The sequence below is a fragment of the Globicephala melas genome, chromosome 2 (genome assembly GCF_963455315.2).
Source record: "Globicephala melas chromosome 2, mGloMel1.2, whole genome shotgun sequence".
In the NCBI taxonomy this organism is placed as follows: Eukaryota; Metazoa; Chordata; class Mammalia; order Artiodactyla; family Delphinidae; genus Globicephala; species Globicephala melas.
The window spans coordinates 9,962,656-9,978,119 of NC_083315.2; the positions used below are offsets into that span (position 1 = coordinate 9,962,656).

Below are 15,464 nucleotides of genomic sequence, written 5' to 3' on the forward strand. Positions count from 1 at the left end.
GACAGAGCTTTACAGTTAGTTGTCTCTCAGTCCCCTAGGCTCTAGGGCTAAAGGGACGTATGAAATGGCATTATTGATCATGAAGAAGGATATTGCATTTCCTGGAAGAGGACTTAATATGAATTTTATCACACAGGACTGTATATTAGGAGCATTTACACACACACCTCGGAGATATTGCAGGTTTGGTTCCAGGACACTGCAATAAAGCAAGTCACACAAATGTTTTTGGTTTCCCAGTGCATATAAAAGTTACGTTTACACTCTACTATAGTCTATTAAGTGTGCCATAGCATTATGTCTAAACAAATGCATACCTTATTTTAAAAATGCTTTATTGCTAGAAATGCCATAAAACTGCCGGTGGAGGGTTTGAAATACTACAAGAATTACCAAGAGGCACAGAGACAGGAAGTGAGCAAATGCTGTTGGGAATATGGTGCCAATAGACTTGCTGAATGCAGGGTTGTGACAAACCTTCAGTTTGTAAAAAAAAGAAAAAAGAAAAAAACAGTACCTGTGAAGCACAATAAAGCGAGATATGCCTGAATTACTAAGACCAATGATGTTTGCAATCAGAGTTTTGATATGACAAATTACAAACCTGAGATTTTAAATGCAAAAGAAGAAGCAAATGTCCTATGGCCGTTTCTTATCAAACTAGAGTAAAGAAGAGAGAAAGACAAGGAAACAGAGATGACTTACGGAGGAGATATCCAGTGAGGATGTTTCTTGAGGAGGCCTTTGAAAGAACAGAGGTCTGAGCTCAGAGGACTGAAGAAGCCATTCCTCAGTCACTGCATCTCACTCCCTCTCCCTCCCACCTGACATAAAGAAATACATTTTATCGTAAGACTTTAAAATTCACCATTACATCATGGCGGACACAGTCTTACTTCCCTTTTGGAAATACACGAATATATAATGTATTCAGAGGCCTTCACAAGGATGAAGAGGGTAGCCAAAATATAGACATAACAAAAAAGGGACCTGGAAGTGGCCAAACCACCTACTGCTGTGGTTGAGGGAAAGCCCCAGAAAAATAATGGGACCGGAAGGGACTTGTGATGTGACGGGGTCCATTACTCACTTCCTGAGGAAGCTGTTGGCATGGAGTCATTTTGCTGATGGCTGCACAGCTTCTACGTGTTAGAGCAGACACCACACGCCGTGACAATGGGGCGTGAGCGTTCAGCTGATGTTCTCTCCTCCACAGCCACGTTTCTAAGCTTCAGCTTACTCTTATTTTGGACACGACAACAGCAACATTCCCCAGATGTAGGAGATTAAGAGCATCAAATCATAGAAGAGAGCTAGTATTGATGTTAAGGCAGTCGGAATGACCACCCTAAGTGGTGGCATCCAAGGAGAAACGAAAGCTGTATTAACAGGTGAGACATCTGTCAGCGCAGCTGCTCGTGTCGGGCAAGCATGAGGGAGGGGTGTCTTGTCCACAGCTCGGCAGCCTGAGAGCCTCGTCTAAAGTAAGTTGTGTGTTATTTAGCAAATAGTCTCATGACGAGCAACAGTGGGGCCATAAGAGTGAGCAAAGTCCCTGCCTTCCTGGAGCTTCTAGTCCACAGGGGAGAGTCAGCCAGGAGACAAGCAGATACATATCTATACCTGCTGTGAAGAAGAATTAAGTAGGGCCAGGAGGATACAGAGAGACAGGTGTTACTTTAGATACGGCTGTCAGGGAGCCTCTCTGCTAAGCATAGTTCTGAATAAAGTACAAACATTTTTGCTCACTACAGTGACCTGGGTCATGAAGAAAAGGTTTAAAATGTGCAGTATAATGTATTTGAGAAGGATGTTTGTGAAAACCATTTAAAAGTACTGAGAATGCTTTGATGGTTAAAGGGGGTAGGGCTCCATCACAGCTATAAATTTCACTTACGTGTAACACCCCAAATCTGGGTAAAGGCCAGATAAATATGAACCCATGGTGTGTTTTCACTTCAAATAATATACTAGTTTTCTATGTTTCACTGAAGCCACAGATTTCAAGACCCAGGGTTATAAAAAGGTTTCCAGTCACTGATAAATTAAGATGCATGAAAACAATTTATATTCATTTTAAAAATAACAGTACAATGACAAAGTAAGCTTCTTGGGGGCAGGGACTCATTTGTGAATCAGCTATATATATATATATAGCTGAATCAGTCTGCTGTACACCTGAAACTAATACAACATTGTAAATCAACTATAGTTCAATTAAAATTGTTTTGAAAATAAATTTAAAAATAAGTAAAATTGACTGTGGTGATGGTTGTACAACTCTGTGATTATACTGAAAACCATTTAATTGTGTATTTCAGATGGATATGTGTGTGTATGTACCCACAGTATATAGATGTGTGCATATGTACCCACAGTAATAAAAGGGTGTGTGTATGTGTGTGTGTGTGTGTATGTACCCATGGTATATAGGGAGGTGTGTGTGTACATACCCATAGTATATAGGGAGGTGTGTGTGTATGTACCCATAGTATATAGGGAGGTGTGTGTGTATGTACCCATAGTATATAGGTAGGTGTGTGTACATACCCATAGTATATAGGGAGGTGTGTGTGTACATACCCATAGCATATAGGGAGGTGTGTGTGTACATACCCATAGCATATAGGGAGGTGTGTGTGTACATACCCACAGTATATAGGGAGGTGTGTGTGTACGTACCCATAGTATATAGGTAGGTGTGTGTACATACCCATAGTATATAGGGAGGTGTGTGTGTACATACCCATAGCATATAGGGAGGTGTGTGTGTACATACCCATAGCATATAGGGAGGTGTGTGTGTACATACCCACAGTATATAGGGAGGTGTGTGTGTACGTACCCATAGTATATAGGTAGGTGTGTGTACATACCCATAGTATATAGGTAGGTGTGTGTACATACCCATAGCATATAGGGAGGTGTGTGTGTATTGCCCATAGTATATAGGTGAATGTATATATACGTATGACTGCCTTCGTGCATCACGTGGAATATGTAAAACAAACACTAGGTACTCTGATGTTTGAGGTTGGAGTCAGAGGGAGAATCTGAGCCAGAGACCAGGATTCAGAAATCAGGAGAAACTGATGTCATGGCAGCTGATGAAACTGTCCGAAGGCAATGAGATGAGAAGAGAATCTAAGATTGAACCCTAGGCAACACCAAGGGGAAGAGGACCCTTCCAAAGACACTGGAGAGAAATCAGCAGAGAGAAGGGAGAGGACCAGGAGATGGTTGATTTGAAAGTCAACCTTCATTTATGGCCGGGGAGGTGGGAAACTTAATTGCAACTCATGGGAAACATTCTCTGGGCTCTACAAGGACATGGAGGGTTGTTGCTGTCTTCACTGTGGCAGCAGGAAGTGAGAGGGGGAATAAGTATTGTAAATGGAAGGACCAGCAGGTGCAAAGGACTCGGGAGTGTGGGAGGCCACGCACTGGCAGAGGTGCCGGCAGTTAACCCTGGCCAGTGGGCACGGGGGCGAAGGAGTCTGGACTTGGTGCAGAAAGAGTTGCCGAGCCATTAGAGGGACTCTCCAGGGAGGAACACAATCAAAGTTATGGTCTAGAGAAATGTTCTGGTATGGCTTGCAGCTGAGATTAGAAGCAGTTAGGTGGGGCCTGAACTACTCCAGGTGAGGAATGAGACGGTCTGAAACAGGGTAGCTGCCGTGAGGCCAGAAGCAGAAGATGAATCAGAGCGAGCCTTTGTGGGGAGGAGTCCCACTTCAGCGTGTCTGATCAGCAGGCAAGATTCGGGATGCCTCGCAGTTTTGCTGGTTTAGGTAACCGGGCAGATGCTGGTGGCATTCACGGAGAACAGGAACCTAGAGGAAGGGCAGGCTGGCAGGGGTGATGCCGAGAGCTCCCAGGCTGCTCACCGCGAGTCAACGGGAGCAGGGAAACCAGAAGACCTCAGTACAATTAATGGCCCTGACAGCTAACAGGTGCCTTATCCGTGTCTCAGAATCCTGATCTGTGAGATGCGGATGCCACCCTCCAGGCTCTAAGATTCGATCTCACCATGTGTGTGAACACACCTCACTCTGGGCCTGGGATTTAAAAGGTGTTCAGTAAATGTCTCTTCCTCCCCCTTCCTTCTCCCCGTCCATTTACACTAAGGTTCCTCCCTGGAGAGCTCCTGCTGTGAGGCCCTTCTCTTTCTGGGTTGATATTTGCACAGCAGCTCAGATTACAGGACCAGAAGAGAGAACGGTGGGAGGGCACAGGGGTTACAGGACTGCGGGAGAGGCGTGGACCCTGAGGAAGAGGGGTTGGCGGACAGCCAAGTGCCCAGACTGTCAGTCAAGGGAGGGGCAGGTAAGCAGAAACCGAGGCGCATCTCCTTTGCAAAGCCCTCCCTTTTGACAGGACTAGTATGGTCAGTTTCCACGCTGTTGTTAGGGGATGCTACGGCTCCCACCTGAGAACGAGAGTGAGCCACTTACATGCAGGAGAGAATAGTACGTGGAGTCTTCGGGGTTATTTAGTGTTTTGGGTTTCCGGGGCCGCCTCGGAGGTCTCAGTATTTTTGGCCCCTCTCCTCTGGAGATACCTACAAGGAAGGCGATCATAAACAAGCACTCAGTTACAAAGGCTAGCATCAAGCACAGTTTACCGTTTGTGTTAAACAACAAATTATATACATACAACTGGGGCCAAAACTGGGAGAAAGAGGAAATTCCTTGGCTCCCCCCACCAACCCTTATTATATTCCTCATCATGTGTTTCCTTCCGATTGTCCAGTGGTCTAGGATTTTGAGAAGTTAAGGGGAAGAAAAGAAACGCACAGTTCGATAATGTGGAATGGCAGCTGAGGGTGGATGGAGCGAGCAGACAAAGCTGCCATAAAATCTCTAGAAAGGAGGATTATGCTCATAGAATCTTGTTGTCTCCTTGCCTCCCCGTCACTGGCACTACAGAGTGACCCATCCATCCTTCCATTCATCCATCCATCCATCCATCCAAACACTGCATGATCCTCATTTTTTAAAGTACCACCTCGTATTATGACCCAAACCAAGAGACAGCTCAACTGCAGGCTGGACAGATATTCACCAATATTCAGAATCTCAAACTATTAGAATGTTCAGATCGGACTTTAGAATCCTTGGCCAAGAAAGAACTAGGTTTGTCCTCTTCTCCCTGCTCTTTGATAGAGCCAAGTCCTCAAACCTGCGGCAACATCATCAGAGTTTCTGAGGATCTTCACACTTTGCTGTCAGTGCTTTTGTTACAAGTGGCCTTATGTCTACAGAGTTAATAGGCCGCTTACAAACCATTTCTGTCTATTTTTCATGATTCTTGACCACCTCATCCCCTAAGTGCATTTGTGATAAATGTATCAGGGTTGGGTTGGGAGTAGGGGATGGGTGCTCACTGGAGAATGGCTTACCTTCAACAGGTATCGGAGCACACGTTTCTCAGCCGGACTTTAAGGGCATCAAGGGATCATTATTGCATATAATAATGGGGCAACAATAATTCCTAATCCTCAGAGATAGAAATACACAGAGGAACTGAATTATTCCAAACGATTCTAATCAGATCAAGTCAAATCTAATCAATGAATGCTCCACACTTACTACGTGTGAGCAGCCGTGACAGGCAGCGTAAGACTGCTCCAACCAGGAGGGAGACTCACAGATGCCTAACTTTCTAGTCCCAGCCCCAGCTCACTGTGTGAACGTATTTATCACAAGAGCATTCATATCCTAACGTGATCCAACTCATTCATTTTAAAATTTATGGGAAATTGCTGGATGACAAAGATAGATCAGCTAGTTGGGAGTATGTCATCGTGGTGTAAGGCATGGAACAGTGCAAACCAGGACAATCATTCGTTACAGTCCTTTTTAGAATAAAACAAAAGAAAACGGGATCTTTGTTAATGAGACCACGTTAATAGAGATCAGTTATAGATAGGAGGAGTAAAAGTAACTTTCCAACCAATCCCTGGAGGTTCATCTCCCATTCTCTCTCTCCCTTTTCCTCCAAAGGAGTAGACAGAGGAGGTGGAGGGAATCCAGATACCGGAGCCCTAGCTGAATCCCGTCTTAGACCATCACAGGCACGAGGAAAGATGGTAAAACCTGAATTCTCGCCACCACCAAAAACAGTGGTCTTTTATTATTTTCCTTCTCCTTATTTATCCTCTCTCCCACGGCTGATTTATTTATTTATTTATTTTTTTGCAGTATGTGGGCCTCTCACTGTTGTGGCCTCTCCCGTTGCGGAGCACAGGCTCCGGATGCGTAGGCTCAGCGGCCATGGCTCACGGGCCCAGCCGCTCCGCGGCATGTGGGATCCTCCCAGACCGGGGCACGAACCCGCGTCCCCTGTATCGGCAGGCGGACTCTCAACCACTGCGCCACCAGGGAAGCCCCAGGGCTGATTATTAAACAGCTCTTATTGGCTCTTGTCAAGTTTTATTATTTTTAAATGTATTGGCCATATGCACTTATATATCTTATTTGAGTCTGAATGGCAAGAAACATTAAAATACAGTATCAAGTTATGTTTTTAGAAACATAAAGGTGACCAGGGACTAAATTTTAACTTGACTTTAATATTATTTAAAGTCTGAATTAAAATATCAGAATATTACTACTGTAATAGCAATTAAATAAATTTAAGGTGGCAAAGAACCTGAATAAATGCCACAAAAGGGAAAAACAAACAGATTCTGGGAATAAAGGAAGTCTTGCTCTTTCTTCATTTTCTCATCAAATGTTGCCATTCTGTCTGATTTCTATCACCAAGACTCTATAGAACCTGCCTTCTAGACAGTCAAGGGTGACCACTTTACTGCCCAAGCCAAAGGCCACTTTTCTGTCCTTATTATCTCTGACTTCATGACCATTTAACATTATCGACCACCCCTTCCCTTCATGACTGAGGGTGAGGTTTCTGCGCGCAAGACACCTTATCTCATTTACCTTTGTATTCCTGGCACTTAAGGAAATGCCTGACACATAGTAAGTGCTTAATAAAAGTTTGCTGGATGCGTAAACAATCCTTCGCCTCCTGGAATGAATCATGGTGCTCCCAGCTCCTTGTACTTTGCACAATGACTCCCTACAGGTGATTTCCCAATCCATAACTCGGCTAGAACCTCTCATCCACCAGAGCTCGGCCCTAATTTCCTACCCCTGTTGAATACGTGCATCTCAAACTCTCAGACTCAGGTGAGTCAGGGGTCATCTTTCTTCTCCATCTAAGATTCTGTACACCACGACCTTAATGGCACTGTATTTCTGTCCCCCAGGTTTGTAATACTGATGTCACCCGCGCCTAATTCCTCTTCTTCGTTTCCTGGAAGCAGGCAATCAGCAAATTCTGTCAACTTTTTTGACACATTTTTTAAAATGCCTAATACTCATCCACTAGTTCTTGCTTACCCTTGCTACCATCCTGGGCTAAACTGCTCATTTAACAACCGTGGCAGCGTCTTAATGCGCCCTGTGCTTTATCTCACACATGAAAACCAGATTTTCCTTCCTTAAATACCATGATGAAATTCCACTTTCCAAAAATTCGTGATGCGTTTTTCCTTCTCCATTAAACCGAAACCTCTCCTAAATCCAAGTTACTTACAATCTCAGCCATTCCAATTTATCTCCCACTTCCCCCCAAAATGAACTACATCCTCTGGTCAGCCTCGTTACCTAACTGGAACCCCAGCACACCACGTTTAGAGCTGTAACTTTGCTTATTCTCGTCTCATAGAAAGGTTTTTCATGGCCTCACTGAAATCTTAAGCATTCTTCAATGCCTGTCTCCACCTCCGCCTCTTCCATGAAGCTTTCACAGATGGCCCAGTCATCTCCGTCTCACGTGAACATCAATGGTACTCACAGGCTGTGCAATTTATTTGAAACGTGTTATGGGCTGAATTGTGTCCCCTCAAAATTCATACACTGAAGTCCTAATCCCCAGTTCCTCAGAATATGAAGGTGTTTGGAGAAAGGGTCTTCAAAGTGAGGTCACTATGGCCTCACTAATTCAGTATGCTCGGTGTTCCCGTAAGAAGAGGAGATTAGGACACAGACACACACAGAAGGAAGACCATGCGGAGACAGAGGGAGAAGACGGCATCTATAAGGCAAGGAGAGACCTCAGAAGAAACCAAACTTGCCAACACGTTGATCTTGGGCTTCTAGCTTACACAACTGTGAGGAAATAACATTTCTGTTGTTTAATCCCCCAAGTCTGTGGAACTTTGTTATGGCAGCCCTAGCAAAATAATGCAACACTTAATCTCATACTTCTTACTATTTTTACCTATGACTTAAAAAAAATAGTGCGACCATATGTTTTTGGATGGTGGGCATTATACCTTAGGATCTGATGCCCTCATGCTTCTTCACTGGATATGTACAGGTGGTAGGTGTTTGGAGATGCTAAAAAGCCTAACTGAATCCATTTTAGCTTAGAGACACAGTGCTAAAGTGAAGAGCAGACACTCAATAATATAATTTTCTTAACTGGATCACTATTGTCACCAGATACAAAAATAAATCCTGATTCTTCAAAGATAAATGTAAATGAAGGAACCCACAAACATCCTGAAAGGAAATCTGGATGACTTCATGAACAATCTAGGGGTACAAATGTCTTCACTAGAACTCAGAAGTCATAAAAAGGTGGCAAATGACTACAAAATACAGACCAACAGAAAAATGAGCAAAAGATGTAAGTAGCAAGTTCAAGATGAGCAAATCCAAAAAGCCAACAAGCATGAAAGGCAAATGAGCTTGTCAGCAGACAAGACAATATGAATTAAAATAACAGTGTAATATCATTTTACTCCAGGCATATTAGCTAAGATTAAAAAGAAGGATAACACTGCTGGACAGGATGTCAGAAAAAGTGAATTCAAACAAATTGTTGAAGGAAACATCTTCTTAGGGCCTTTTAGGAAAGCAATCTATCAAAACCCAAAATGCCTTTCAACTCAACGACTCCACCCCTGGAGGCTTATCCCATAAAAATATCATCAGTATACAAGGACAATTTCAGAGAAGTTTTCTGCAACATTTTTCATAGTGGCAAAAAATCGAAACAAAGTGAATACCTAACAATAGGGGAAAGGTTACATAAATTATTGTGATCTTCATATGGAATACCATATGGCTATTAAAAAGAATGATTTTTAGCTATACCTGTTGATGTGCAGGGATTCCTGCTCAGGTAGTAAGGGAGACAAGCAAGATGCATAATAAAATAATGACAAAAAATCTCTATATCTGTATGTGTCTGTAAGGGCATTTATGCACATCTACAAAAGATATAAAAGAACACATGTTTTATAAGAGCTTCCTTGATGGGGAGAGTAATGTGGGTTGGAGAGGGAGAATGGCGGTGGGCGGGACAGGGGAAGAAACAGGAAAAAAAGAGAAAATGAAAAAAATATTGCATTCAAAAGAATCCTGGAATGTATGGTATGGTCACATTTATGTAAAATTATAAATATGCATGAGGGCATGTGCATATTACAGAGATAAAAAAATCCCCAAACGTGTTGAATTTTCAGAATTTCCAATTAATTCTTATATCTTGCAGAATTGACTTTTTTCTTCACCAGGATAATGCTAAATATTCTTAAAGGGTGTCTTCCCTTAAGACATGGCCACGTAACGTGGGCAGCCAGTAAGTGAAAATTATTGAGGAATGTATTCAACAGGGTTTGACTGTTCAGATTAAATTTCCCCAGGCTATTTTGTATTTTTGAAGAGCAAACTGCCTGTGAGCTTTTCAGCATACAAATATTTCAGAAAGGCGTTAAGTTTATTTTGCCCTCTAAATTTTTGTTCCTTTGGGGGAGCACAAACACTGCCTGCCAACGTCATTCTAACCCCTTAATTACAAAAGTGACATAAACATTTATAATCACAAATTACCAGCAGCGCATCAACGCTGGCAATAGCAAAATTAGGTTTGTGACTATTTTGTATGATGTGCATGATACGTATTAACTGGTAAAGGTTGCTGCTATATTAAATAGCCAGAAGGTAAAGTATTTATTTATATTGTAGTTCTGGTAATAATTTCATTAAGCATTTGAGTTGATCAGGAATGCAATGAAAGGAAAAACATCTCAACGTTTTGCATTCAGAAGAAGACAGATTTAAAACTCATTGCCAATATTTGCTCTAGAAAACTGAATTTCAGTATATATTCTCATTTTAATCATAATTATACTATTTTACTTAAGTAAACATGCAGAGTATAATTTGCAAAAGTATCACATGTATAAATAGGATATTAGCAGCACAGAAATGCACTTATGTTATTGTAATATCTTCCTTAAGAAATCAATTGTTTAGTTTTTGTAAATTCCCATTTACAAATGGACAGTCATGAACTTTAAGCAATATAGGGACCCAGAGGAAATCTTAGAAGGGAGGAATATTCACTGCTATTTGTTAAAGGCAAGGTTCACCGTAGTCAGGTTCGCAACCTGTCTGCCTTTCACCTCATCTGCCCTTCAGCCAGGCGAGGCGCTCTTGAACAGAAATGGACGCAGGTTCTGAGCTTGTGTGGACAGTTCAGTCCCTCTGCACTCCTCTCTGCCTTGCACTGCCTCATGCTCAGAGTTCCCAGAGATATTTTCACTTCTCATGGTTGCCCTGAATTGGACCACTTGTTTTACTCCACTCTGTGTTCCCTTGAGTTTTCCTGAGGTGAAGAGCTGTAAGTCTGCTCTGAGTGTCCTGAACACTTCAGGGATGCCTTAGTGTTCAGTGGTCTGGCTCACAGGCTCTCTCTGACCTTCTCAGCAAGCAGGGAGCTGTCAGCCTCCAGCCCCATTCGGAACTGCTCAAGTGATTCCTTTAGTTCGTCTTTTCCTATCAACTGAACACCGATGCCCTAGAGCCAACTCCCACCTGTCCTTATCCTACAGCTCATGGGCTTCAAGCTTTCTGCCACTCTGGTTTGAGTACTTTGCACAAGAACCTTGAAAACTGAGCATTTAGTTTTTCAATAAATTACACTCTTAGGTTTGGGGAAGATGCTGCCCCCAGCCTGCCCCTCCTGTCTCACAGAAGAAACAGGAGAATAATGCAGCTCTATTTGTGTGGTGAGACCCACAGACGTCCCCTCTGGACCACCATCTGTCTCTTGGACATGCTCACTGTGTTTCTGCCATTTTCTTCCGTCACTCCCGTAGGGCACAGGTAATGGATTAGAGTCCTCAGAGGCTAGTTAGTTTCGTCTGGTCCATGCAGTTAGGTTGCTCCCTCACCCCCAGCCATCTAGCATACATAAACGGGGGCGCCCTATGAGAAGCATACGGGAATGCACACAGTGACGCTGACAGTGTCTTGAGAGTGCCACCTACTGGGTGTCATGTTGAGCTGTGAGCATGTATCCTGTGTACGACCGTCCATGGAACTATGGAGACAGACAACAAAACTACACGCTCACCTGACTGGAGAATAAGGAAAACTCAGGGGTGGCATTTAAGAGCCCCCCAATTACCTCTTGGTTGTTTTTCAAGACCATATTGATCTCTATCTGAAAAATATATGGGTATATAGCTCGAGGTGAAAACCTACGTTAATTTTTTTTCCAAAGAGCCAAATTTGGGAAAATTATTTATTCACTGCTCAGTTACTTTCTCAAATTGCCCTGTAAAAACCACAGAATAGAAGAATACTACCTGATTTTAAACAAGCAACATTCAGTTTGTTTCTGGCCTCCCCCCACGTCCCTGCCCCACTCATACTTTGTAACAGATAGGTGGTTCTTATCAAGGTAAGGTGAAATACACCAATATTTTTAAAAAGCTACTATTCCTTATAAGGACATGTCTGGTCGCAGGCATGGCCACAGGAGGTGGCAAGACAGCTTTCAGTGGCACAAGACAGCCTGGCAGCAAAGATAACTTATCTGGAGATGGCATTCTAGTCTTCTCCCACCTGGTGTGGAAGCCCTGTATAGGCTGCAGGAACATTATTCAGATTCTTCATTTTGTACAGAATGGACTCTGAAGGTCCAAGGTAGGGAGGGATGGAGAGTGTCCACTCTACTGGAGAGCAAGCACTTGGCCCTCCCTCCACCAGTCTCTCGGCTTCTCTAGAGCCCTGTATATGGATGCTCTTGTCAGTGAACCCCCTGACACGCGGGAAGATTAAGCTGATATATTTACAGGATTCCCATTCCAATTCTGCAGTCTTGTATCCCTAGTTAGATTAGCTAGCAGTTTGCTAAGGTTCTTCTATGAAAGATGAATTTTAAGGGCTGTTTATATTCCATATATGAATGTGCCATTACTTATTAATCATTTTCTTATTGTCTAATTTTATTTTTGGCCATGTACGTAATTTTTCTCTTTCAACTCTGATTAGTTCCTTAGGCTATGTTCTCATAAGTGGGCTTACTGGGTGAGTGACAGAAACGATTTCAATGCTTTTTTACATATTTTGCCAAATTACTTTTTGAAATGTTGCGTCTTTAGTCTCACCATTAGCGTTTGAGGATAATTAAACTAGCACATTCTTGTCACCGTTAAATATTTTTTCATCCCTGCCATTGTGATGAGTAAAAAATAGTAACTTAATTTATACTTTTAATTTCCACGGCAATCATATATATGCTTGTTTTCCATGTGCATTTGTTCTTCTATAAATAAATCAATGTGTCCATTTTTCCATGGATGGTGTTTGTGTTTTTCCTAATGATTTATAAGAGCTCTTTCTATGTTACATACGTTAACCACTTTTCCACTTGTTCTATATATTTTATCCAGTTTGTCTGTAGCTCTTTAACTTTAAATGAGGCTTTCTAATGTCTAGGTTTTAACGTTTACACAGTGCAAATCGACCACAGTGTTTCTTTGTAATGCTTTTTATTACTTCTTATGCTTTGTCATTTCCTAAGCAGAGACTGTGAAACAGTCAATTCATATCATCTGGTTTCTTCCTCACATTTAAATCATTAATATATCTGGTAAATATTGGGGTATTCAGTATAAGGTAAGGCTGTTTTATTTATTCTCCCCAAATCAGAAAAATTTAAGCATTATATGTCCATTTCTTATTGGTTTGCTGTATATCTTTTGGGGACAGGTTTTTATAAATACTACAGTCAATTTTAGGGCTATCTGCTCTGTTCCATTAATCTGTGGTTGATTTTCATAACAGAGGCATATGGTTTTAATGGTAGCTTTATATTATTTGTTCTACCATCTGAAAGGCAAGACCTCATTTATAATTATTCTTTTTTCCTGAAATTTACAAATGATATCTAGGGACATTAAGTTCTGAAGAAAATCTCATAGAAATGGAACACAACTTTTTTAACCTAGAAATCAAGTTTAGAATATGTTTACATTTTCTTATCTTTCAATCCAGAAACACAGTGGGTCATTCCACTGTCCACTCTGCTTTTTTTTTTTTTAATCTTTCTGTGGTTTTCTTGCTAACTTTATTTCAAGGTATTCTATTTGTTTTTGCTCTTATTTCCAATATGTTCTTTTCCCATTATAAATTATTATAGGAAAGCTACGTATCTTTGCTGAATTCTTTTACAAGTACCAATCATTATTTTGGTTCATTCTCTGCATTTTTATTGTCAAAATTCATGTTGTCTGCTAATACTCCTATAATCCTATCTTCTTCTTTTCAATAATCATGCTTTTCAGAAACTTCTGTTGCTGTCCTATTGCTTCAGCTAGAAATTCCCAAATAAATAACGTAACAAAGTGTTGTTACTAGCATCCTTACCTTCATCCCGCTTTTTAAAGGAACTGCTTTCAGTGTTTTACCATTATTATGATGTTGACAATTGATTTAAGAAATATACTCTTTATATTGCTAAAGCATCTCCTATTTCTAATTAAGTAAGAGTTTTGCTTTTCATTAGGACTCAGTGTTAGATTTTATTGAAAACTGTTTTAGCATTTATCAAGATGGCTTTTTTCTTTTGAACTTTGGATATTATGTTACATTGATATGTTATTTGGATAGTCTTTTAATGTAATATGCATTCAATTAGCTAGTACTATACTTCGGAGTTTTACCTCTAAATCCCTGAGATTGATCCATAGCTTTCTTCTTCTTTTTCTCTCCTTTCTCCCTCCTCTCCCTTCCTTCTTCCTAAGAGGTTATTTGTCAGACTTTGCTTCTAGGGTAGATGATCTTCATAAAATAGGTGACTTTCTGTATTTTTCTTTTTCTCCCAAGCAGATCACACACTATGGAAATTACTTGTTCCATGAATTTTGAATGCACTTGTCTAAAACACTGTGAGTTCCTGAACACTTTTTTAAAGAGAATTCTTTGACAGACACATCATCGTACTGACTATGTCTTCTCAGAAATTTACACTTTAGCCTCGTATTTGTCTCTGTGAAATTGCATTCATAGCATGCCAAGATTTTAATATTATCAATTATAGTTATTATAATACTGTTCTTATTTCTATTTTTTTGTGGCTACTTTTTTAGGTAATTAGTCTATTTTGTTTTATTTTCAAAAAATACTATTTTAGCTTCATTTAGATATCTGGTATATTTCTGTCTTATCAAAATTATTTCTCTTTTTGTGTTTTTCCTGGGGCTGAAAAATACTTGTTCTCCTTTTTTTTTAAAAAAAGAAATCTTACTTTACATCCTTTTTAAATTATTTTCTCTCAGTTAATCATGAAAACATTTAATGATCTGAATTTTCCCATGAATATAGATCTGGTTGCATTACATTCATAGTTTTTATATATAGCTATTCTCATTTTTATTATTTTGAAATAACTTATAACTCTAATTATAATTGCCTCACCTCAGATTTCATACTGATTCTTAATTTTAAGACTTATTTTTATACTTCTATCTCAATTGCATCATGGTCAGAAAATGTAATCTGGTTCAGTTCTGATATTTGGGAGTTTATGGACTAGCCCAGTATGTCTGTAAGAAAATTTTAAAAATACACTAGATATTTAAGAAGGTATTTTCTCTATGTGATATGAAATTATAAACTCCATGTGAATTTACCTTGTTGACTGTATTATTTTGTCAAATATGCTATGTAATTTCCCTTTGAACTGATCTCATAGCTAAGTAATATCATCTCAAAATATGTAAAGAAAAAACTGTTTCCTTTGCTGAGGACATGGTTAGTCTTTTCTTCGTGCATTTTTTAATCAGAAATTTAATGGGAAGTTGGGGGGAAATATACTGTTCATTGCCTTCCTGCTTCCATGGCAGCTCCATGTTCTCTGTAGTGTAGAATAGATAAAAATTGTGGAATGAGAAGAAATAATTTGAGTGCAAAAAATTTAACTATTTCCATTTAATGCTTCTAGGTCAACTGTTCTGTTGGAATTAAGTCAGTTAACTCATCAAAATCAATAATTTACACTTGATAATTCAGAGTGTAAACCCATGTCTGGCAAACTGCTTTTATGGTTAGTATTTAATATAACTGAAATGCTAAAAATAAATGATACTCACTGAA

At 40.4% G+C, this 15,464-nt stretch overlaps 1 protein-coding gene across 2 annotated transcripts in view; it reads right to left on the reverse strand.

Moving 5' to 3' along the window:
- MYO3A (myosin IIIA) overlaps positions 1-15,464 on the reverse strand; it is a 171,449-nt gene that overhangs the window by 8,579 nt on the left and 147,406 nt on the right. Inside the window, exon 30 of one of the 2 annotated variants that reach the window (XM_030837214.2) lies at positions 4,455-4,561. The exons of the other annotated variant lie outside the window; for it this stretch is intronic. Coding sequence (XP_030693074.2) covers positions 4,455-4,561 — 107 coding nt within the window. The remainder of the gene's footprint in view (positions 1-4,454; positions 4,562-15,464) is intronic. 2 annotated transcript variants of the gene reach the window in all.